The sequence below is a fragment of the Chlorocebus sabaeus genome, chromosome 11, assembly GCF_047675955.1.
Source record: "Chlorocebus sabaeus isolate Y175 chromosome 11, mChlSab1.0.hap1, whole genome shotgun sequence".
NCBI lineage: Eukaryota > Metazoa > Chordata > Mammalia > Primates > Cercopithecidae > Chlorocebus > Chlorocebus sabaeus.
In genome coordinates, this window is record NC_132914.1 from 102,087,954 (window position 1) to 102,115,067 (window position 27,114).

General features: G+C 35.3%; 1 protein-coding gene across 3 annotated transcripts in view; it reads right to left on the bottom strand.

Annotated features, from left to right (window-relative positions):
• SLC41A2 (solute carrier family 41 member 2) overlaps positions 1 to 27,114 on the bottom strand; it is a 138,747-nt gene that overhangs the window by 42,510 nt on the left and 69,123 nt on the right. For all 3 annotated transcript variants that reach the window (XM_008004493.3, XM_037996600.2, XM_073021050.1), the window contains 2 exons: positions 18,065 to 18,212; positions 13,010 to 13,089 (listed from right to left, as the gene is read on the bottom strand). In XM_008004493.3, the coding sequence (XP_008002684.1) occupies positions 13,010 to 13,089; positions 18,065 to 18,212 (228 nt within the window). The remainder of the gene's footprint in view (positions 1 to 13,009; positions 13,090 to 18,064; positions 18,213 to 27,114) is intronic.

The window sequence follows — 27,114 nt, forward strand, 5'->3', positions numbered from 1 at the left end:
TATCAGGGGAAAAAAAGGCATTCTAACAGGGAATATTACCAAGGATGGAGACGAACATTGAATAAAGTTTAAGAAGGTCAAGATGGCCAGTAGTAGTGGCTCCCACCTGTAATCCCAGCACTTTGGGGGGCTGAGGTGGGCGGATCATGAGGTCAGGAGATCAAGACCATCCTGGCCAACATGGTGAAACCCCATGTCTACTAAAAAAATAGAAAAATTAGCTGGTTGTGGTGGCGTGTGCCAGTAATCCCAGCTACCCTGGAGGCTGAGGCAGGTGAATCGCTTGAACCCCGGAGCTGGAGGTTGCAGTGAGCTGAGATCGCACCACTGCACTCCAGCCTGGTGAAAGAGTAAGGCTCTGTCTCCAAAAAAAAAAAAAAAAAAAAAAGTCAAGTCTTCAAAATACATCAAGCAAAAACTGATAAATCTGAGAGGAAAAATAGACAGAGCTGTTTTTACACACAGATTTTACCACTGTATCTCATTCACTGAGTACACATATAGTAAGTCCTCACTTAACATCATTGATAGATTCTTGGGAACAGACTATAAGCGAAATGACATACAGTAACTCCTAGAATAGCATCATTCAATGTCATTATATTATAACATTGATGAGAAAAAAGTTGGTTTTGTTATGTATTGTTTCACCTAAAGTCACAGTTTTAAGAACCTGTTAACAATGTTAAGTGAGGACTTACTATATTTTAAAAATCAACAATGATATAGAAGACTTTAATAATACTATCAGCCAGTTTAATCTAAATTACATTTATAGAATATACTACCCAAAACAGCAGCATACATTTCACACATGCACTCATGGAACATTAATGAAGACAGACCATATTACAGGCAATAAGACAAGTCTCAATAAATTAGAAATTATTGGAACAAGCAATGTATGCTCTCTTTCCATAACAGAAAAGTAAGATATCTGAGGATTCCCCCAAATATCTGGAAAGTAAATAGTACATTTCTAAAAAACCCATAGTTCAAAGAAGAAAACACAAGGAAATTTGGAAAGTATTTTGAATTTACTACAAATGAAAACATAAAATATTGAGATATGTGGGAGGCACATAAAGCAGTATTTAGCAATCCATAGCATTACTTATATGAGGAAAGAAGAAAGCTTTCATGTCAATGAGCTAAGGCTCATATCTTAAGAACCAAGAAAAAAAAATTAAACCACAAGAAAGCATAAGGAAGGAATAAAATAAGAACAGAAATCAATGAAATAGAAAATAAAAACAGCAGAGAAAAATAAATGAAACAAAAAGCTGGTTCTTCAAATAGATAAAAAAGAGATAGAAGACACAAATTCCAATATCAAGAAAGAAAGAGACATCATCACTATAGACAGTGCGTGCATTAAAAGGATAATATAGGAATATCATAAACTTTAAAAATATTAAACAATTAGCAAATCAAATCCAGCATAACATAAAATGTGTATCATAACAAAATTTGATTTATCCTAGGAATGCAAGACTGATTTAATAGTTGGAAAGAAACTAAAGCAACTCAGCACATTAACAAATGAATGCAGGAAAAAACAATATAATTGTATGAATAAATGCAGAATAATTTATACAATTTTATATTTATCATTAACAACTCTTAGCAAATGAGGAATCAAGTAGGACTTCTTTAACTTGATAACCACACACCCACATACACACGAAATCTGAGATATGACAAAGGAGGAACTGCAAATCAATAAATAGTGCTATAGACGTGTAATAAGTAGTGCTAAGATAATTATGGAATATGCCAAAAACCTATGCAATTTGATCCCCACTCTCATATCATGCACAAAAATAAATTCCACATTAATTAAACACATAATGCAAAAGAAAAACATATTAAGTTTTACAAGATGATACAGAATGGATCAAAAAGGATTTTTTAACAAAACAGATAAATTACACACCATAAAGGAAAAAGTTGACAAATCTGACTACAGTGTAATTAAAACCTTCTGTTCATCAAAAGACACCATAAAGTGGAAAGACAAACCACAGAGTGGAAGAGTTTTTTTTCAACACATATAATTGTCAAAGGACTACTATCCAGAATATAGAAAGAACTCCTACATGTAGAGAGACTCAGTAATTGCAAAAATGTGAATAAAAGCATAATAAATATCATTTCATACTCATCAGATTGGTAAAAACTTTTAGCCTAAAAACATCAACTATTTATAATGACGTGGAGCAATGAGAACTCTTACACAAAGCTAGCAAGAATGTCAACTGTTACAATCCCTTTTGAAAACATTTTGGCATTGTGTAATACAGTTGTTGAGGCCAAGCGTAGTGGCTCACACTTGTAATCTCAGCCCTTTTGGAAGCCGAGGCAGGAGGATCACTTGAGCCTCGGAGTTTGAAACCAGCCTGGGCAATATAGTGAAACTTTGTCTCTACTAAAAATAAAAAAAATTAGCTGGGTGTGATGGTGCACACCTGTAGTTGCAGCTACCCAGAAGGCTGAGGCAGGAGGATGGCTTGAGCCCAAGAGATTAAGGCTGCAGTGAGCCATGGTCATGTCACTGCACTCCAGTCTGGGTGACAGAATAAGGCCCCGTTTTAAGTAAGTACGTACGTACGTATGTAAATAAATAAATAAATAAATAAAGTTGTTGATAGCCATATCCTACAATCTAGCAATTCCACTCTTAGACAAATACTCAAAGAAATGCCTACATAGATACAACAGTTGGAAGAATGAGCTCTGAAAGAAGTATGAAATCAAGAGAACTTGACATCTTAAATTTATGAAGGACTCCATTTAAATCACACCAAAAACACTGGCGAAGGAGATTTCTGAACAAGAAGAACGAGAGAACAATTGCAACAGGATGTCTGAACCAGGTGCTAAAGGTCGAAAGCTTTGATGATATCAGAGAGAATCAGAAGGCAGCAATCCTCTGGCCAGGTCTATTACCCACTGTTGATCCAAGTTACCTGGAAGCAAAATAGATTTCCCTCCAAAAAAAAAGTGTGATGAAACTACCTTGTTTTTGTTTTGTTTTTATAATAGGATTATCTGACTTGTGCTAGATTATTAATTGTTTGCTTAATAATTTAGGATGTAATATTTAGGATCCAGTTTCTTACTAAGAAAAAACCCAGCTCTAGCAGCCTCCAAATCTAAGCAGTTTAATCTTGGGTATCCATAAGCATTATACCCAGAAACAAAGATTGAGTAATTTTGTTCAAAGATATTTAGGTCAATATTACCTATATATCACCTATAGATTGCCTGATACCTAGTGAAGTTTTGGCATTCACTGAATTCTAATAATGTTAATTTGTTATTGTGGAATAAGAATTTAACATTTTTTAATTGCAGAAAAAATGTAAGTACAGAAACAGGAAAAGCATGAGCTTCCCCCCTTCTAAGATGAGAGGCTGATCGCTTTTTGTGCCAATGACCAAAAATGAAGCAATTTAAACATTATAGTTTTAAGGCTGAAATTATAATGTCTTGATCTTAAACTAAATGTAGCTTCATGATTTCCTCATCACATCTCATTTAGTAAATAAAAAATTCATTAAAGCAAAGCTTAAGATCATTTAAAATGCAGTTCATCATAAAAATCTTAAAATATGTATCCCAGGGAGTTCTGAAAAAATTTATAAAGGAAAATAAATTTCTTTAAAAATGTGTTTAAAAGTCACATGGACCAGATAGAATAATAAGGTCCATAAATGCAGAGCTGTGTTCTCTGTAACATTCTGACTGTGGCTCAAACTATGTGGGTTTGAAAATCACCTCAGTCACTTGCTATGACATCACTGATATTTAACTTCTTGGAGCTTCCATTTTCTAATCTGAAAATAAGGATAATTTAATATCTATCTAATAAGGATGCTGAGAGAATTAAATAAAATAATGCATACATGAAAGATGCTTAGCACAGTTTCTAGACATGGCAAAGGCTTAAAAATGTTAAATATTATCAATAACAATAAATTTATGTAAATAATGTGATTCTGACTTGGCGTTTTCTTAACTGTAGGTCCTGACATTTTCTGGAGAATTCATCGGTCAGAGGATGTCCAGAAACTGTATTGCTTTTCAATTCACAGGCTATTTTGTTTTAAAAAATATATATGAAAGAGAATAAATCATGTAGTGCCCATTCTATTTATTTATTTATTTATTTATTTATTTATTAATTTTTAGAGACAGGGTCTTGTTCTGTCTCACAGGCTGGAGTGTAGTTGCGCCATTATGGCTCACTGCAACGTCGTACTCCTGAGCTCAAGCAATCCTCCTGCCTTGGCCCCCTACAGAGCTGGGACTACAGGTATGCATCACCATGCCCAGCTAATTAAAAAAAAAATTTTTTTTTTAGAGATAGGGTCTCACTATGTTGCCCAGGCTAGTCTTGAACTCCTGGGCTCAAGCGATCCTCCTGCCTAGGCCTCCCAAAGCACTGGGATTCAGGCATGAGCCACCAAGCTTGGCTAGCACCCATATTTTAAATAATCAATTAAACAGCCTTCTGTTTACTCAATGAATTTTCCACTAGAAGTTAGAAGTGACTATCTTTTTAAAGTCTGGATTTTTCTAAATCTGAACTTACTTTCTAAAGAAAAGAATAGAGGCTGGTCCAATGGTAGTGGGTTATCAGACCTTATTCACAGTAGTGTTGCTATAGTTGGTATACAACTATCAACTGCTAAACTCACTGACGTTAAAAAATAAACAAACAACTAGACAGAACATTGAATAATTAGCATGTATTGGTACTCATCTGATAATAGCATATAAACAAGGCCAATAGTTTATACCTCTAAGTGAGGGTAAATGAAAATGTCTCAGAAATTGAAAGCGGCAAGAATATTTAACTATACAATGCAAGCATTTCCACAAAAAGTTACTGGGTAAACCAAAAAGGGGTAAATTAGCAAAAACAGCTTTATAATCTTTCTCTTTATAGTCACTCAAAAGGAAAAGAATCTAATATCAAAAACTATACTTAATGCAAAGCAGAATATTACATTCAGATACGTTTTTCAATGATGGATATTTTCCATAGGAATGCTTAAATTGCATTCCTCTTCAGTTGCTCTGGGGATTCTCTTGGGGGTAATGTTCTATGTGGTATTTTATTGAATATGGAATGCTTCAATGCAAACACAGACAGCATCTGCTATTAAGCCAAAGTATATCTGTTCTACAACTGCAACTTCCCTTGAATTGAGTTTGAAACAAAAAGCTACTAATGATTAATTGTAGCTCTCTTCTAAAACCCACAAATTTGTTGGTAAAACTTTATAAAACTACTTTTATAATTTATTTGTTGCCATATAACAAAGATAATGATAATAAATATAAATAAAGTCTTATAAATAAACAGCTTATCACCTTATCACCATTGTAGTCCAGGAAACACAGACATAACTGATGTTATAATTGTACCAAACTAAAAAGAAAATGAATGAGAGACTTCAGAAAGACCCTGATACCATTTTTCCAGATAAGGTGAATAAAATTTTTGAGTAAACATCATAACTACTGAAGGGGCTAATTAAAGTTTTAGCCTCTCATGGTTTCATCATGATCATTGGTTATATTTTTAAACTATAACAAAATTATTACCTTAGAATAGTTTTCTTTAATGTCAAAAAATGCTTTCTTGCTATAATGACATACACTATGTTTCTACTAAAAGCTAGTCTGTCAACATTTCTTTTAAATTATTTAAAGTCTTCAGGGACTAATTGTGTTATTAAAGCCAGTGGAGAGCATCTAAAGATAGTCTCACATAAATTAAAAGCATTAGTAAAAACAACTTGTCAATACACTAATTAATATGCAAGATTCCTCAGTATCCACAAGACCGAATTTTAAGTGTCTGATGCTTGAATAAGCTCAGCTGATGAAATAAAGTTTGAAAGTAGGAAGAAATTATCAGTAGGTTCATCTAGGGACTGTTTTAAAATCCAAATTTATGTTTTGTTAAATTTAGAAATATATGTTTCCAGTAAATGTTTAGCACTAACGTCATGGAATATATTTCAAATTCTGTCAAGAATTCCTTTGCACATTCCGAAGGGAACCCAAAGCAAAAGTTCATTTTCTTAAGAAATAAATCTTTATAATCAACAGTATAATAAGTCTGGCCCCTTCCTACATCCCTAACTATTTTCGCCATCTCTACGTACCTCTGCATTTTCACCTGTTCTCCTCTCAAGACTTACCAGAACTCACATGCAGAAATTACTCTTAGTTTCAAGAAATGCAAAAAGATGGAGGAGAAATGCTTCCATTTTTTTTCATATTTTTAAGAAGAAATACATTGGAACACCCTTTTAGTGAAGACCTTTTTATTTAAACAAGGGTAGGCGTATTCACCTCCCTAGTCCCTAATGCATTACCTTTACCATTTCCCTCCCAACACACTTGTAGACAAGGTGGTAAATGGCTGACGAACTCTCTAAATTTTCTACTTCCTTTACCATAGATCATGCATTCTTTTTTAAATAAATTACGTATGTATGTATGTATTTAGAGACAGGGTCCTGCTCTGTTGCCTAGGCTGGAATGCAGTGGTGCAATCACAACTCACTGCAGCCTTGATCTCCTGAATTCAAGTGATCCTCCCACCTCAGCCTCCCGAGTAGCGGGGACTATGGGTGTGTGCCACCATGCCTGGCTGATTTTTCTTTTCTTTTTCTATTTTTTTTTTTTTTAGTAGAAATGAGGTCTCACTATATTGCCTTGGCTGGTCTCAAACTCCTGAGCTCACACAATCCCACCTCCTTGGCCTCCCAAAGTGCTGGGGTTATAGAAGTGAGCCAACGTGCTCAGTTTAGATTATACATTCTTAACAGAGGTGAAAACTGGTTCTTGAGGGGAGAAAAAAAAAAATCACTCATTTTATTTATAAAGCCCATTTACACATACAGTACATAAATGGATAAAAAGTAGATGTGTAATATGAAAATTTCATGGGTAGGTACATTTAGGAAAAAAAAAAAATGATTCAAACGGCTCCTTCAGAAGGTGATGATGAAAATAAAAGACGGAAAAACACTGCCTTAGATCAGCAATTCCCAACCAGTGTGCCTCAGATGGGTTACAGCTGTGTCAAGATACTATCCTCTAAGCTCTTGGCATATCAGGTACCTCTGGTTACAAATGGCTGCATTCTTCACCCTAGGGTGCCATCCGAATATAATGTTTATGTGTGCTATGACATGAGAAAGATTAGAAAACACTGTCCTAGAGAAATGAATCTCTCTACTTTCTTGGGACAACTGAGGCTGTCAGTTGTAAGGTCCTTGTTCATCTTAGTCTCTATCCCCTCGCCCATATCTGTGTATTTCCGCCTGTCTTTCTTCAGGACTCCTTTTCTTACCACATTGAAATAAGGGGTTATCCTTTCTTTCCAAGGCTACTGTGTGGTCCATCACTTCATGGGCCTTGCTCCCTCATTATTCACCATCTCTCATGCATCCTTGATCTTTCCTTCTCTATTACTCCTTTGCCTCCTTGCCAACAAACGTACCCACATGTCTCTTCTCTTGGAAAAAAGTTCCTCATCTGGACTTCCAAGTGTTATTCTAATTCTTTTCTTTTCACTGTCAATCATTTAACATGAAGTCTAAAAGTGCTACTTCTAAGATGTTTATTGTTTTATACTATTTAATAAATGCAAAAATAACATTTTATAAACATATGTAAGTTATAAAGATTTATACTACAAAAAAACACCCATGTACCTACCACCCAGTTTAAGAAAAGGAATGCATTATCTTTAGATTTGAAGTGCCCTCTGCACTCTTCCCTAAATCTCATATCCTTCCTTCCCTATCAGAGTGACTATATTTGTGTTTTTTATTCTCCTGCTTTTCTGTGTTATTACCACACACGTATACTCCTAAATACCATATAATTTGGTTTTACATACACTTGAACTTTATATAAATGGAACAATTTATCATATAAGTTTCTGAGATTCATCCTTGCTCTTCTGGGACATGTAATTTATCCATTTTTATTGTTAATAACATTCTATTGTAAGACTGTACTTTCATTTATCTAGTCTGCTACTCAACAAAACTGAACTCTCAAATGACTTCCTGATCACTGAATAAATAGTCCCTCTTGATTCCTTCTTGGCTACAATAACATAGCTTTCATCCTCCTTCTAACCAACGCATCTCTAATTCAGAAGTTATTTCAAGAGCAGATAAAAATAGAGAGGATAAGGGAGAGGAAGTATGCGATTGGGGATGTCTTGTTTGGGACACTGGGTAGCTGACACCACTAACTGACACAGGAAACACCAAAGGGCAGGTTTGAGGGGAAGAGGATAAGTTCAGTTAGAAGTTTCAAATGTTCCATGTAGAAATATCCAATTTAAAGTATGGATCTAGAAAGGAACAGATATGTCAAGACTAGGGATAAAGCCATGAAATGAAGCCATATGACAAGGACAAGTTGTTCTCAAACTTTTGCATGTATCAAAATCAATTGATGAGTTCTACCTCAGAGCTGCTGATTCAGGCTTAAGAATTTGCATTTCTAATGAGATCCCAGGTGATATTGCTGGTCTGGGGACCACACTTCAAAAATCTCTGGATGAGACAATATTGCCCAGAAAGAAGGTTAAAAACTAAGAATAGGAGCTCAAGAGCAGGGACTTGAAGAATACAAAGAGGCAGGTAGAAAGAAGGAACCAGTGAAGGAAAATGAAAAAGAATTTTCAGAGAAGGGATGAGAATGGTAGAATTGCAAAAAGGGTATAGTAAATAGTATTAAACAACTGAATAGAATGAAGACTGAAAATAAGTCATTGGATAAAGTAATTAGGAGGTCACTGGAGAGCTTAGTAAATGCAGTTTTGTAGAGTGAGAAGGAAGAAAAAATACTATAATGAGTTGAAAAAATACAGACTACACTTGGGAAAGTTTGACTGTAGAGAGTAGGAGAGAGAACAGAAGCTTGAGAAGGCAGAGCACTATGGGAAAGGTGACTTGGGATAAAAGACTTGTGCACATTCGTAAGCTAAAGGGAAAAGATGTAAGAGAGGAAGACACGAGAGATACCAGAAAAGTTAAAATAATTGATAGAGTAAGGCTCCTGTTGGAGTTGTAATGGAATAGTGTCCAGGGCACAGGTGAACTAGTCGGTCCTGGGCAAAAGAATCAGCTCTTCTGAGATAGGGGTGAAAGAAGTTAAAAATAGACATTGTTAGAGATAAGAATAGTGGTGAAGGGAAAGGAGAGAGAAGCATGCTGGGAGAGACATGCCTAAAGCCTCTATTTCCTCTGTAAGCCTGCCCTACAACAAACCTTAAAGGAATTTCTTCAGGCAGAAGGAAAATAACACCAGATAAAAACCTGCATCTACACAAAGAAAAGAGTGTTGGAAATATAACTGTATATGAGAAAATATAAAAGATACATTTTTTCATTTTTAGTCTCTTTAAAAATAACTGAAGCAAAAAATAATAACAATATATTACAGGACTTACTACAAAGTAAAATCTATTTCAAAAAAGAGCACATAAGAAAGAGGAGTGGTAATTCAAGTATAGTGACATAAGCTTCTTATCCTATATGTAAAGTGCTTCATTATTGTTTGAAAGTAGACTGTGATAAAAAAGATATAAGCCCTAGATCAATGGTTCTCAAAGTGTGGTCTAGGGGGTCTGAGGAAGGCTAGATCTAGAAATCCCAACACCTAGCTAACAGAAGTACCAGAAAGAGAGACTCACGTATATGTTAGCATGACAAAGGCTTTAAGAAATCCTGTAGTAAACAAGTTTGTTTAACTTAATGTTTACCAAATTTGATTGACCACAGAACTCACTTTTCAAGTTATACTTATTAACATCTCACAGAACTGGTGTTACCAAGAAATACATTTTGGAAAATGCCACTAGTTCTGAAAGACATTAATACATATTAAAAGATATTCTAGTCACAATATGAACACAGATAGGTCTTACTTTAAATAATGTATGCATTCTTGTAGCTAGTAAAGCATAAATTAGTAGCTGCATATTTTGAGGAAAAAAATCATAGGCTTTAGAATAGACCCAATCTGGGCTTCAATCGTGACTGACCACTCACAAGGTAAGAGACCTTAGACAACTTGCTGATCTTATTGTGAGGATGACATAACATGTATAAAAGGGGAGTTACCTGGTACTTAGTGGTAGGTACTCACTAAATAGCAGATAATGATGAGGATAGTGATGAAGATAAACAAGGGTCCTCTAAATAGTGCATTCCCCAACACATTTTAAATGAAATTCAATTCTCAAATGTTCCATCTTCTTTCAGGAACATAGAATAAACCATTTCTATTAATGTTTTTTAAAGAGTGGAATTTATAAGTTCATGGTGTACCACCATGCCCAGCTAATTTTTGTATTTTTTGTGCAGACAGGCTTTGTTCGTGTTGCCCAGGCTGGTTTCAAACTCATGAGCTCAAGCGATTCACCTGCCTTGGCCTCCCAAAGTGCTGATAGCCAACTAACAGGTTTACTTACTGAGAGGCTAAAAATACATTACTATGAATATCACGCAATGCCACGGCACAGATGTCCAAGGAGAGCATTTCAGTGAAGCTCTAGAATTGTTTCTTATGTAAGGTAAAACAACTGAAATATGCATTAAAGTCTTATAATAAAAGGGTTATTGTAATTTAAGTTAGATTTCTTACTGAAATGTTTAATATAGCTCTAACAATCATTATGAGTAATGTTTATGCTAATGAACTCATCCATTAATATTCACAGAAGAGGATCTGAAGAGGTGGGAGGAAAGCAGTAGTTATTCCAGGCAGTGAAAATTAGATGAATCTTTGTGGGGACAATATAAAAACCTAGCTAGAATAATAATGAAAAAACTTGTACGTGTCTTTGCGAAACAATGAGTTCAACCATGTACAGAGGGCCTTGAAAGCTAGGCAGAAAAATTCAAATTTGATTTGATAGGCAGGGATAAAAAAGCCACTGTTTATCACATGGGTCTTAGGACCCATGTAATAAAAACAATGTTTAAGAATGACTACGCTATTAGTGACACTTAATTTGCATCAAATAGAGAGTGAGTCAGGAAGGCTACTTTATTACTTGAATGATGGCTATATTGAGACATTAAGCTACAAGGGTAAGACATGCTTGTTAGATAAATAAACGAGTGAGCAAGTGAACTGTGTTAAAGGGCAAGTAGACAATGGCTTGGTCACTTTTCAGTCAAAGAGGATGAAGGACCAGGTTGAAATAGATGGTCCCACAATTTTATGTGTGGGCAATGGGGAGAATGGAGGCACGAAGAGAGAGACCTATAGGGAAAATGTGTTCATTGATATTCTAAAGGGATATAAAAATTAAAATACTCAGTAGAAATTTTAGATATGAAATTAGATTTTGAAAAACTTGCCTTTATATGTCATATATATATTTTACATATATACATACATACATTTTTTTTGAGACAAGGTTTTGCTCTGTTGCCCGGGCTGGAGTGCAGTGGCATGATCTTGGCTCACTGCAAACTCTGCCTCCCTCCCAGGCTCAGGGGATCCTCTTGCTTCAGCCTCCCACGTAGCTGGGACTACAGGCGTGTACCACCATGCCTGGCTATTTTTATATTTTTTGTGCAGACAGGGTTTGGTCATGTTGCCCAGGCTGGTCTCAAACTCATGAGCTCAAGTGATCCACTTGCCTTGGCCTCGCAAAGTGCTGGGATTACAGGGATGAGCCACCACGCCCGACTGACACATTTTGTTTTTACATAGATATGCAAAGTAAATTACACTAAATATGTCGTATATCCTGGGACATGTTTTTCCCCAAGTAGAATTACTGTTTAAATTGCATTGGTCTAGGCTATACTTAAAATCTACTTTAGAGTTCAACAGTGAGAACACATGGACACAGGGAGGAGAATATCACACAACAGGGCCTGTCAGGTCAGGGGCAAAGGGAGGGAGAGCATTAGGACAAATAACTCATGCATGCAGGGATTAAAAACTAGAGGACGGGTTAATGGGTGCAGCAAACCACCATGGCACATGTGTACCTATGTATCAAACCTGCACATTCTGCACATGTATCCCAAAACTTAAAGTAAAAAAAAAAAAAAAAAAAAAAAAATATCCACTTTAATGACAGCCACCCCAGAAGCTGGTAGACTGGATTAAAATGATCTTATTAAATGTGATTCATACATAAATGTCTGTGAATTTAAATATTATAATTCCCATTTCATAGATAACAAAAAAATATATGACAGATTTTCAAAGGGATCAGCTGAGGACCAGCAGATTTTTCTCTTTAACTTTTTTTTTTAAGACAGGGTCTCACTCTGTTTCCCAAGCTAGCATGCAGTGGCTAACTGTAGCCTCTAACTCCTGGACTCAAGCAATTCTCCTGCCTCAGCCTCCTGAGGACACACCTGGGAATACAGGTGTGTGCCACCACACCTGGCTAATTTTTGAATTTTTTATAGAGATGGGGGTCTCACTATGTTGCCCTGGCCTCAAACTCCCAACCTCAAGCGACCCTCCTATTGAGGCCTCCCAAAGCACTGGGATTGCAGTCATGAGCCACTGTGCCCACCCTAGATTTTAATGAACTGAATGGACTCAAGCAATGTTTAAACCCAGCTGTCTCTAATTTATCCACAAAAATTGACAAAAGGAACAACAGAACAATATATGATAGCAGATAATCCCAATGTAAATAATAAACTAAATCTGAAATGTATTTTGCCACATTAATCTTAAGTCAGGTATCCCTGACTCTCAAACTAGTAGTTCATGATAAGATTAAGAAAGAGGACTTTTCAGAAATGTATTCCACCTACTGAGATCTGGGAATGTCATTTTCACTGGAGCAACAACTTAGGGTTGGAGGGAGAATGGCTGGATAGGAGTACAGACCTCTTGAATCTGAGCCCTAAGACTCCTAATAGTACCTAAGAGTATACAAGATTTGATATTATCAGGAAACAGTATATCTAATTCTTACCATTAATAACTGGCGTGTAAACAACAATCCCAACCAAGTTTGGGTCAGATACAGTTGTGTCCAGAATAAGGCCCCCAATACTGAAAGAGATAAAATTATACAATTTAGAGAAGAGGAAAGAGAATATACTTCAAGTTATTCTATACATACAGACACCCCTCCTTTTTAAAATAAAATACTCACACATTTTAAAAATAGAGCAAAAAGAAAAATATTCAAAGTAAAAATCAATGTCAACAGTAAAATGTTGAAAATAAAACATGGCATAAGCTCTAGCCCCAAATTTCAGAATTCTGATGTCTAAGATATGCAACTTGTGAAAAGAAAAAGCATATGCTTTAAATGCATTAAAATGTCGTGAACAGCACACAAGAAATTATTAACCATGTCTATTTCTGGGGGTAAGGGTGACAGGGGACTGACGGTCATTTTATATTCTTCTGTGCTTATTAATTTTTTAAAACCATGCCATTGATCACTCTCATAATTTAAAAAATAATTTTAAAAAGAGTATGTTTTCATATTTGAAATAAATAAGGCATAAAATAGGTTATTTTTATTGTGTTAAAACTAGATATTGTTAGGATGTGTCTTATTACCGGCAAATTAAAATAATGAGTTATTGCTACAGAAAGAGCTGATCTTGAGAACAGAAATCTGGAAAACTAACATATCGTTATATGGTAGCAAGCCGTACACTTTCAATGTGTCAGTGGAACTTGGAGACTTTTTTAAGTTTCCAAGGCCATTATCAAATAGTTAACATCAGTTTCTGAGTCTATGTAGTATAAAACATGGCCAGTCCTAATATTCCATGGGATCCTGTGCCCAAATCTTCCAGAAAAATGCCATCTGCATTACAACAAAATGAACTACATACTGTCACAGAATGGGACTGATTGTCAAAATATCAGATCAAATGTTCTTACCTGATAGTTAACATTAAAAAAGTATCAAATCTTTATTATTTTAATTCTTTAGTAAATAAATGAATTATGTCTTAATATGCCTAAACTGTAGGCGTTCTCACTAAAGAGGTACATTGCAGAGCCCCAAAATAGTCCTCTTTAGAAATATTTTAACATTTTAAGCCCTAATTAAAAGAACAAAGTACATATTTCAAGAACAAACTAGTTATGAGTCAAAAAATAAACCTCTCTGACAGAATATATAGACCCTGTTGTGGATATAACATAACAACAATTGCTAAAAATACATTTTTTTAAGATTCCTGTTAAGCCCGGTGTTTTAATATGCATGTACATATACGCTTACAGAAAAAATTAGAAAAGACAAAACGAATAAAGTAAAAACCAACCCTAGTTACATCATTGAGTTACACTGTTAGTATGCTGTTATATAGGCTTCTAGACATTTTTTACTTACATATTTTGTTACTTATTTAAATTGACAATAAAAATTGCATATATTTATCCTATACAACATGTTTTGAAATATGTATATATTGTGGAATGACTAAATTGAGCTAATTAACTTATGCATTACTTAACATACTTATTTTTTGTGGTGAGAACACCTAAAATCTCTTGGCAATTTTGATGAATACAATACACTGTTATAAACTATCATCACCATGTTGTACAATAAATCTCTTGAACATGTTCCTCTAACCAAAATTTTTAATCCACTGACCGACATCTCCACAACCCAGCGTTTTTACTATGTACATTTTTTAAAATAAAAATTAAATGATAAAAGTAGTTTTATTTGCTTTTATTAAATTTTATTTTTATCATGTAGATGTATGTCATTAAAAAAGTAAAAGTACAGCCGGCATGGTGGCTCGTGCCTGTAATCCCAGCACTCTGGGAGGCTGAAGTGAGAGGATTGCTTGAGACCAGCAGTTTAAGACCAGCCAGGTCAACACAGCGAGACCCTGTCTCTACAAAAGAGTAAAAATATTAGCTGGGTGGGTGCATGCCTGTAGTCCCAGCTGCTCAAGAAACTGAGGCAGGAGGGTTGTTTGAGCCTAGGAGTTTGAGGCTGCAGTGAACTACATTCAAGCCACTGTGCTTCAGCTGGGGAAACACGGCGAGACACAATCTCTAAAAAAAAAAAAAAAAAAAAAAAAAAGAGGTATGTAAAAGTACCATAAAGTTTATAATAAAATAATAGTCCCTAGCCCCACCTCCAGGTCCTTCTCTCTACTAGAAATTATTTTTAACTTCTTTAGTAGTTTCTTCTGGCATTTAATTTTTCTAAATAACATGCTTATAATGCTATTTATTCATTTTAAATTTTAGACATTTAGCAAATGACTTCCTACTATGGCAGATGAGTATTTGACCTCTCTTATACTTCCCTCCCCACTTTGATCCCTTCCTAAATCCCTTCCTCCTCCCATCCTGCTAATCTGGTTATAATTTCTGGTGAAATACTTAGGGGTGACTTTATTATAACCACAGAAATTTCATTATTCATAGCTGAGCCACAGAGTGTATTATTAGATATCTTCACTTACACTTTTTGTTTTGCCTCCTATTTTTCTTCACTTTTTAGGTACCTATTACTAATTCAACCTCACATGTGTAACTAAGTTTATGAAGTACCTTTCAATGCAGTCAAACTCATCAATTCTACTTTTCTTTATTTGTCTTAGAGACCTCCCTCCTTAAGCCCCTGTTCTCCTGCCAATCTGGATGGTTGCCTGTCTAGGCCTGATGCACAGCTGTCATCCTGTACCTTCCCTCCAATACCCCCTTGGATCTTGGTCTATGTACTATAACAAAATTCCAGTATTTCGTGGGATCCTGTTGCCTGAATCCTCCAGGAAAAAAGCAATCTACATTACAGAAAAATGAACCACATGCTGCCACAGAATAGATTTCTTCTTTCCTGTATCATCTTTCTTGATTTATTTCCTAACTTTGATAGACCACACTTCCTTTCAGCTTTATACAAAAGGGTAGAGGGGCAGTAAATTCCATGAGATCCTGCCTGTCACGTGTAGTCTTTTCTTACACGTGATTGATACTGTGACTATATTTTATGTTCAAAATAATTTTCTCTCAGAATTTCAAAGAAATCATTTTAGTGTTGCTATGGGACATAATTCTGGTTCCCAGTGCTTTATATGTAACTTATTTTTTCTCCAGAAACATTTGAGATTCATGATGATATGCTTTGATTTGGGTCCCTCCTACTTTAATTTATTGCACTGGGTACTTAGCGGGCCCTTTCCATCATGAAGCTCGTGTTTTTCTGTTCTGGGAATTTTCTTGTATTATTTATTTGATAATTTTCTCTCCTTATCATTCACCTCCTATTGTCTATCTCTTTGCTTCATGGGTTGCTTTTCAGGAGGGTTCCTCTATTGTAACTTCAAACTTTTCTACAGAATTTGTTTGTTTCTGCTATTTATGTATTTTTTAATTCCCAAGAGCTCTTAATGTTTTTCAGATCTTCTTTTGCATTATGTTCCTATATTATGAATATTATGCAATAGCTATTATGCAATAACTTCTCTTATTTATCTGAGGATACTGATAAGAGTTTTCTGAAAGTACTGATGGTACTTTCCTTGAGTATCATTTTTTTTCCTGTCTTTTATGTTAGAGGCCTTTATGAAATGTCGAGCAATCCTTTACTGGCTGCCTCTGTTTAAGGGGCACTGCAAGGCATACTTGGAGTTCTCTGTGTACATGGGCAGAGTTTGTCAGCAAGTGGGACTCACAGAAGACAATCAGGTGGGCTTGCAGCTCTTTCATCAAAGGACTCACAGGGGTTAGTATCTGCAGGTCTGATCTTTTGTGCTGGTAAGTTTCCCCAGACAGGAATTATCTAATTTTTTGCCTGGGGGTAAAAGGCTGTCTCCCAGCATTATACAAAGAAAAGGAAGTGGGATAGGGTTCTCATTGTTCAGTGTGTAGACTTTTGCTTAGTCTTGCTATTTTTCATACAGTACTTAAGCCACATCCTCACATGTACATGTGTTTTTGAATCCAGAACCTCTCCGATTTAGCCTCTTGAGAGGTTATTCTTGTCTTCTGCTAGGGTGTGAGGGGACAGTCACATGGGTGCTAAAGCTGGAGAAAGATTTTGGGGATCTAGTTGCTCCTTACCTAAACTTTCAACCAATCTTCATTGAAGCTTTCAGATGTACTTGATGCCTTTAATTCCTCTTTCTGGGTTTCTGAGGCTTGCTTCTGATAGTCACTTAGGTTTCAGCTTTTTTCATTCTGCTCATTCAGTTAACAGCTCTTCATCTGATTCCTATCTTCCTAACGTTGTCAGATCTCTCACCTGCTGCCCTCTTTGCTCCCCTTCTATCTTGGTGGTTTTATAACATTTTTATTCTCTTACTGTCCTTTTAGTAGTTTCAGGAAGGAAAAGAAATGTTTCTTAACCTACCATGTTTAGTAGGAAACTCATACTCTTTTCTAGGTTGTTCTTTTCATCAGATGTATAATAAACATCTTTCCATAGCAATAGAAATGCTACAACGTTATTTTAATGGCTGATATTCCATTTTGTGACTATATAATAATTTATCTGATCAATACCATATTGCAAGACCTTTATGTTGTCCTATTTTTTTTTTTATTAAAAACTCTGGGGTGATGAGGATGCTTGCAGCTAAATCTTTTACATACGTCCTTAATTACATCTTTAAGGTCATCAGAGTCCCAGATATGGAAATAGCCAATGGAATATACATTTCTAAGGCTTTATGATATTCATCTGAGCAACTTAATACTCAGAGTAAGTAATGTCCTTGTCAGGTTAACACACACATACACACACAAAGACAAACACCACTAAATTTTACTCAGTCTGGTAAGGCTTTGGTTGGAGAGAAGTTTGAAACTGGTAGCCAAATAAGGTTCTTTATGTCTACTGATTTCATTAATAATGCCTGTCATTCAGATCCCTTGTTATAATACCTGGGAGAATAATGAATTGGCTATATAAAATAATTAACCTAAGAAATAAAAACAGGCAATTCATTTGTTTTAATATGCATGTACATATACGCTTACAGAAGACACACAAAGACAGAGACACATACACACACACACACATTTTAATACTAACCTACTTATAACCATAGCTGTTATGACAGGCTCCCAGCCTGAGTGGAGAACTGTTCTTGTGGCTGGATGTTTGGCAGCTATTATAATCCAAATAGGAGTTAGAGCCAAGAAAAATACACCAACTAATGGAGAAATGTAGTAATAGGTCTCTAAAATTAAAAAAAAGAAAAGAGAGAGACAACATTTAAATCTCTCTTCTGTATAGCAAATCTAAATTATCAAAGTTTACTAGAAGGTATGACACTATCAAACATACTAACATGCTATACATTTTCTATAAACTTCAAACAAATTTATAACTGTAGATAAGGCAAAAATATTAAACAATGTAACTGAAAAGTAACACATTGATTGAACAAACATTTATTAAAATAGTTACATGATCTACATAGAAATAGCATAAAAACAGTAACAACAAGAAGAACAATAACAGTAAAAGGGCTAACATTTATTGGGCTCCTACTATATACCAAGTACTATGCTAAATGCTTTACATTCATCATCTCATTTCACCGTCCCCATCCATATAAAATAGATACTGTCATTTCTATTTTATGAAGAAACCGAGGCTTAGAAACTTAAGAATTCAGTGAGGAAATAGGGAGAGCTGGAAGAAAATATGTATCTGACACCAAAGTTAATGCTCTTAACTTTAAAGGTAAATAGGATATTGTTTTTGTCCATAGGGAACTTATAGTACGGGCATTCCATAAAATATTGGCTGTCTACTGATAATAGATATCCAAGCTCCAAAATGAAATAGAAAAACTAGGTTTGATTCTCAATTCATATTTACCTGTAAATCTCCCTAGGGTTAAAAGTTGCATATCCCTTATTGAAAGTCTTATCATCTCAAGGCATTTTTTTGATAATATCATTTTAGCTGATCAAAGTTTCATTACTATCAGGGATTTCAGCTAGGATATTCCTGGTTTCTTCTCCATAACTCTAATTAATTTATTACGCAAAGTAAGTACTTTTTAACTTAACGGCAGACTTTATCTTGCAGTCCTATAGCCTACAGCCTTAGATTACTTAATCTAAGTCAAATGTTACTTAATATTTTGATCTTACAGAATGCTGCAACCCTTACCCCAACTCTTATCTTTGACTGAATTTTCTATTTCTTTTGCTTCTTAAGATATTTAAAGATCTTCTCACCTATGATTAAAGATGCTTGAACTACATACAAACCCAAAATTTTTATTTTTTCCATATCATGTAGGAATAAGCAATTATTATAGATATTAAAATAAAGCTAAACAAATTTTACTCCTAAGCTTTTGTATGGATTTGCCATCACATCTTTAAAATAATTATACTAACAAAATTAATTTTTATATTTTCTTCTATTTAAAGGAATATGACTAATGCTACATTGTGTCATTTTCTCCGTGATTTTTCAAAAGACGAAAAAAACCTTTTATTTGTTGAACGGATTCCCAGTTCTCCTTGTAAGCCAATAGATAGGGATAAATAACATTCCAGTTAAGAAGCATTTTAATCTACTAAAACAACTAAGGTTGCCAACAATCTCTTTAACAGAACTAAATAGAAAACAAAATGCATTGAAAACCACTAAACACAAATGAAAAGAACTATTCTGCTAGGTCAGATCATCTTAGTATTTTATTCTCAGGTCAAGGGAGGAGCACCCTGCTAGACTTTAAAGAAGTTATCCTCAACATTAAATCTCTGGAAGGACATCTGAGGTTGAAAAAAGCACCTACCACCCCCACCCCAGAATCCCTGCCCTGAATTTTCAAAGAGGAGAAAAAATGCCTTAGGAGAGAAACTAAAAATAATGAGCAGGCAGTTCCTTAAAAAGTTAAACAGAGTTTAACTTGACCCAACAATTCTACTCCTTCATGTACACCCAACAGAATGGAAAACATATTTACATAAAAAGTTGTACATTACATAAAAACTTGAATATTCATAGCAGCACTATGCATAATGGCCAAAAAGTAGAAGCAACCTAAACGTTCATCAAATGGTGAATAGATAAACAAAACTTGGTATATCCATAAATGGAATATATTACTTGGCTATTTCATTAATCCATACAATTGAATGTTACTCGGCACTTCATATGATTCAAAACTGATGCATGTGACAACATGATGAACCTTGAAAACATTATGCTAAGTGAAAGATGCCAGACACAAAAGGTCACATATCAAATGATTACTTTTACATACAATGCCCAGAATAGGCAAATCCAAAGAGAAAATAGATTGGTGATTGTTAGAGGAGGTGTAGAATGAGGAATAACTGCTAAAGTATTCTGTTTTGTTTACAGACAGGGTCTCACTTTGTCGCCAAGGATGGTGTGCAGTGGCATAATCTTGCATCAGTGCAGCCTCAAATCCCTAGGTTCAAGTGATCCTCCCATCTCAGCCTCCCAAAGTGCTAGGATTATAGGCATGAGCCACCACTCCAGGGCCCAGCGTTTCTGTTTCAGGTGATGAAAATGTTCTGGAATTAGATCACAGTGATCTTTGTACAACCTTATGAATATACCAAAAACCAATGATTTGTACACTCTTAAAAAGTGAATTACATGGCATGTGAACTACATCCAATTTTTAAAAATCCTCACAGAGGGGAAAACAGGAAGGAGGACTGCATTCTTCAAAAATGTCAATGTCATTAAAGACAAAGGATATACACACATACATAGACAAAGAGAGAGAACAAAAGATAAAACAAATGGGGTAAAATGTTAACCTTAGGTGAATCTAGGTAAAGAGTATGGAGGTGTGTGTTTTTCTTTTTTTGTACTGTTTTGATTTTTGCAACTATTCTATAAATACATAATTATCTTCAAATAAAAGTTTTTAAATGTTAAAAAAGTGAGAAAACCATGATAAAACCCAAATTTCCAAATGATTTACTGTAAATGTATTCTACTTCCATTATCTGCCAAATCCAACATGCCCATTCCCACCAAATTAGATCATATGGATAATTCTATAGGACACTCCCAACTTATTCCTGGCTAACTTCTAATCCAATTTTGATAGGTAGGGAAAATTACAAATATATAATAAGAGATGATACAAACATTTCTCTTTTTTGGATATACTGGTGTTTTATAGACGTCATAAAATTAAAGAATTACTTTTAGAAAACCACCAATGAAACAATCAAGAGGAAATAGTCAATTAAAAGCCAACTATGAACTTCCGCATTAATATTAAAATGTGAAATCATCTTCCTTCTAAGTGAAACACATTTAAAAGATCCTGGTTAAAATAATATTTTGTATTAAAATGTGGGTATATCATAATGGGTATTAGGGTAGGCTGAATAAAATCTACGTAATAATTCACAGGACCTGTGAAATGCTACCTTATATGGCAAAAGGGGATTTGTAGAAATGATTAAGTCAAGAATTTTGGGATGGGAAGATTATCCTGGATTATTTGTGTGACCCCTAAATATAATTGCAGGTATCCTTATAGGAGGGAGGCAGGAGCAGATTTGGCTGCAGAAGAGGAAAACGCAATGTGACCACAGAAACAGAGACTGGAGTCATACAGCTACCAGCCAAGAACACCGGCAGGCAGCCACCAGAAGATGGAAGGGGCAAGGAACAGATTCTCCCCCGGAAACCTCCAGAAGGATCCAACCCTGATGACACCTGGATTTTATTCCTATATAACTCATTTTGAATTTATACTTAATTGTAATTGTTCTGGCTTCCAGAACAGTAAAAACAAAACAAACAAAAAAAAACCCAAAAACCTTTTATATTGTTTTAAGCCACAAGGTTTGTGGTAATTTGTTACAACAGCAATAGGTAACTAATACATGCATATTTAAACCTTTTTGGAATGTTAAGCCTAATAAATGTCCATATACATTTATACTGATTCTGTGATACAGGCAAACTACAGAAAAGTACAGATTAACACAGCTAAAGGAGTTCAAATTGCTCTGATGCCACCTAACTGGCAAACATAACTAGCATCTTTTGTGACTCCCACAGTTTTCATTTTATATTGTTGATGGCATTTCCCAACTGCTATTATATCATTTCATTAATAGTTTCATCATTCTCACCCCAAATTCTTCTGAAATACGTAGCTGTTATGATTGACAATTTTTATATATCAGCTGTTTCTATGTAAACAACAAAGCAATGGGCACTGTAAGTTGTGATTTTTTTTCTAAATGCCAATTAATAATCAATCTAAATGTTCTCAGGGAACTGAAACTCTAGAAATCACTCTAACCTAAGATGGTACAGTGCTAAAAATCCCTCAAGCATAGAGACATTCAAGATAAATTTAGATTCTACTCACACCACCACATTAAGGCAGATATATTCTAGAATGGTCTGTAAATAACCAGGTGGCATCCTTGTTAGTCTCCACAGGAATGCAGTAACCTGAGGCTAATTGCTACTGCTCTTACAGCTTCAGCCAAGTCATCTGTTTAAAGTTAATCTTGAAAAATGAAAAATCAATCAACATTTTGCCTCTCAGATCTTGCTTACAAAGAGAATATCTAATAACTTTTTTCAAATCAATAAATACCATGTACACACAAGAATTATATAGCGTTATATAATATGTGAAAAGGAATTTTAAAAATCTTATTGGAACTTATGCAAACAGAAAGAAAGAGCAACAATCATGTGAACATACATATATTCCAGTTACTGGCCCAATGCTGAATCCTGTTAATAACTTTTAAAGATTACTATATGTTTAAAGATTACTATATGAATGTATAAATGCCTTTATATTGTCCCTGTAAGCCACACAAAAGTGTATCAGAATCCAGAGCTTAGATGACTCTCTGAACTTTCTATTTCCATTTGAAATAGATCTTTTCTAGCCATGTGTTGCCATTTTTATTTTTCTATAGTGGTACTAATTCCCAGATACTTTCTGCTAAGGCAAGATATCCTTCCAATGTTTCCCCAATACTATATCCTCATCAAAAAGATTTTTTGTTACAATCTATTATGTTAGTGGACAGTTACTGTGCCAAAATCATTCTGAGTAACTTCTAATCATGTTAACTGAAGTGCTTTCAAAAGCAATAAGGCATTTGGTGAAGTCCTGTTTACTAAACATCTATTTTGTACATGGCACCACAGGGTGCTACAAAGAAATAAAATAAGAACACAGTTTTGTCCTTAAGAAGGTTATATCCTCATAAGAGAAGGTATAACATTTATAGAAAAAGCTATAATGACCAGCCAAACATTAAACATGTCATAAGAGAAGTGTCAATTAAGTGCTATAGGAGAAAAAAGATGACTTAAGACTAGGAAAATCTATAAATGTAGACTTTAAAAATGAGAAGGATTTAGATTGGCCTTGATGGGAAGAAGAGGATGAATTGGAGGAGGGGAATAAGAAGGAAATAAAAAAAAAAAAAACAGATGATATATGAGATCAGTAACAGCTGAGTTTGGCTTGAGTAAACGGTATAGAACATGAGAAGCAGGCAGAAGCTTGAGAAGGTAAGTTTCCAACTGATTCTGCAAGGCCTAAATACCAGGCTAAAAACTTTAACTTTGTCCATTAAGCAATAAAGAGTTACTCAGGATGACTACAAAAAATAAAGTCAATTGGGGTAAACAAAGCTTTAGGCTTGCTTTATTCTTTTTTGGAGGAGTGGAGAGGAAAAGGAGGAAAATTGCGTATTTACTTCAGATACCAAAAATCATCAAATTTCAGCAGAAGCAAAAGAAAGGTAGCACACATTAGCTGGGTATGGTGGCTCACACCTGTAAACCCAGCACTTTGGGAGGCCGCCACAGGTGGACCACTTGAGGTCAGGAGTTCAAGACCAGCCTGGACAACACGGCAAAACCCCATCTCTACTAAAATACAAAAATTAGCCGGGAGTGGTGGTGGGCGCCTGTAATCCCAGATACTTGGGAGGCTGAGACTCTGTCTCCAAAAAAAAAAAAGAAAGAAAGAAAAGTAGCACACATTGAATTGCATGGATGCAGAGAGCCTTAGTATATGTACGAAAGCTAACAGGACATGACGGGGTATTCAGTCATTTCAGAATACCCAGAATTCTAAGTAGTTGAATAAGACTTTTTTCTTTTTTTTATACATACTTAAGGTGTACAACTTGATGTTTTCATAGACATACATATATAATTACATGGTTAGTTATATAGTTAAGTGGTTACTAGAGTCAAGTAACTAGATTTAACATCCATCATCTCAGATATTTAACCCCTTTACACCTTTTTGTGGTAATTACATCTAAAGCCTACTGTCTTGGCAAACTTCTAGTTATAATACAATATTACTATAGTCCTCATTTGGTACATTCATCGGATCTCTAGATTTATTCATCCTACGTAACTGCAACTTTGTACTCTTTGATCTACATCTCCCCATTTCCTGCCTCACCTCCACCCTAACCCCCATTCCCTGTAACTACCATTCTACTCTTGGTTCCTATGTATCTGACACATTTTTAAAGATTCTCTATATAAGTGAGATCATGCAGTATTTTTACTTTGGCGTCTGGCTTATGTCACTTGACATAATGTCTTCCAGGTTCATTCATGTTGTTGCAAATGGCAGATTCTCCTTTTTTAAGACCGAACAATATTCCATTGTATATATACTACAATTTTGTTATTTACTTATCCATCAGGAACATTTAGGTTGTTTCCATATCTGGGCAACTGTAAATAATGCTGCAATGAACACGGGAGTGCAAATCAGCCCTGTGAAGGGCTGATTTCATTTCCTTTGGATATATACCCAAAAGGGAGATTGCTGAGTCATGTAGCAGTTCTATTTTTAATTTTTTGAGAAACCTCCATACTGTTTTCCATAAAACTGCACCAATTTACATTTCTACCAACAGTGTACAAGGATTTGCCTTTCTCCACATCCTTGCCAACACTTGTTATCTTTTGTCTTATTGATAATAGCCATTCTAACAGATGTGAAATGATTATCTCATTTCAGTTTTGGTTTGCTTTTCTCTGATGATTAGTGACATTGAGTACCTTTTCATATACTTGTTCGTCATTTTTATGTGCTCTTGAGGGAAATGTCTACTCACGTCCTTTGCCCAGTTTTTAACTGGGTTATGTGTTTTTGTTACTGAGTTATGTGAGCTCCTTATATAGTTTGGATATTAACTCTTTATCAAATATGTGGTTCACAAATATCTTCACCCAATCCATAGGATGCCTTTTCCTTTTCACTTTGTGGATTGTTTCTTTTGCTGTGTAACTTTTAAATTTGGTGTAGTCTCACTTATTTTTGCTTTTGTTGCCTGAGGGTTTTTTTGTTTGTTTTTGTTGTTGTTGTTGTTTTTGTGTTTTTTGTTTTTTGTTTTGAGACAGAGCCTTGCTCTGGTTGGAGTGCAGTGGTGCAATCTTGGCTCACTGCAAGCTCTGCCTCCTGGGTTCACACCATTCTCCTGCCTCAGCCTCCCAAGTAGCTGGGACTACAGGCGCCCACCACCCCGCCTGGCTAACTTTTTTGTATTTTTAGTAGAGACGGGGTTTCACCATGTTAGCCAGGATGGTCTTGATCTCCTGACCTCATGATCTGCCTGCCTCAGCCTCCCAAAGTGCTGGGATTACAGGCGTGAGTGATCACGCCCGGCCAAATGTTGCCTGAGTTTTTGATGTGATATCCAAAAAATCATTGCCAAAGCCAATGTTAAGGAGCTCTTCTCCTATGTTTTCTACTAGGAGTTACACGGCTTCAGGTCTTATGTTTAGGTCTTTAATCTATTTTTAGTTGTGTAAGATAACTATTTCTGTGTATGTGTAAGATAAAGGTCCAGTTTCATTCTTTTGCATGTGGATATCCATTTTTCCCAACACCATTTATTGAAGAGACTATTCTTTCCCAATTGTGTCTTCTTGGTGCCCTTGTTAAAATTTATTTTTTATTTTTTATTTTTTTGTTAAAATTTATTTGACTGTACATACTTGGGTTTACTTCTGGGCTCTCTATCCTGTTCCACTGTCTGTTCCCATGCCAATACTAAACTGCTTTGATTACTATAACTTCGTGACATAATTTGAAATCAGGAAGTGTGATGCATCCAGCTTTGTTTTTCCTAAGATTGCTTTGGCTATTCAGGGTCTTTTGTGGTTCCATATGAATTTTAGAATTCTTTTTTCTATTTCTGTGAAGAATGCCATCGAAATTTTGATAGGAATTGCACTGAACCTGCATATTGCTTTGGGTAGTATGGATGATACTAATTCTTCCAATCCATAAACATGGACTACCTTTCCATTTATTTGTGTCTTCTTCAATTTATTTCATTAATGTTTAATAGTTTTTATTATAGGGATATTTCACCTCCTTTTCTAAATTTATTTCTAGATATTTTATTTTACACAGTGTGCTGTATGTGAAACCATACTTGCATCCCAGGGATGAATTCCACTTGGTCATGATGTATAATATTCTTTATGTATTGTTGAATTCAGTTTGCTAATATTTTATTGAAGATTTTTGAAGCTGTGTTCATCAGAAATATTGGCTTACAGTTTTCATTTCTTTTGTTGTTGTTTAGGCTGTTTTTGTCTTTCTGTTTTAGAGATGGGGGTCTCACTATGTTGCCAAGGCAGGACTCCAACTCCCAGGCTCAAGTGATCCTCCCATCTCAGCCTCCAGAGTAGCTGGAACTACTGGTATGTGCCACCACACCTCACTAGTTTTGTTTTCTTGTGGTGTCTTTGTCTGGAAAGTTGGTATCAGGTGATGCTGACCTTATAAAATGGGTCTGGGCTGGGTGCAGTGGCTCACACCTGTAATCTCAGTAACTCAGGAGGCTGAGGCAGAAGGACTGTTTGAGGCCATGAGTTTGAGACCATACTAGACAACATGGTGAGACCCTGTCTCCAAGAAAATATTTAAAAATTAGCTAGGCATGGTTGTATGCACTTGTAGTTCCTGATACTTGGGAGGCTGAGGTGGGAAGACTACTTGAGCCCAGGAGTTCAAGGCTGCAGGGAGCTATAATGCCACTGTACTCCAGCCTGGGTAAAAGAACAAGACCCCCATCTCTGAAAATAAAAGTAAAAAG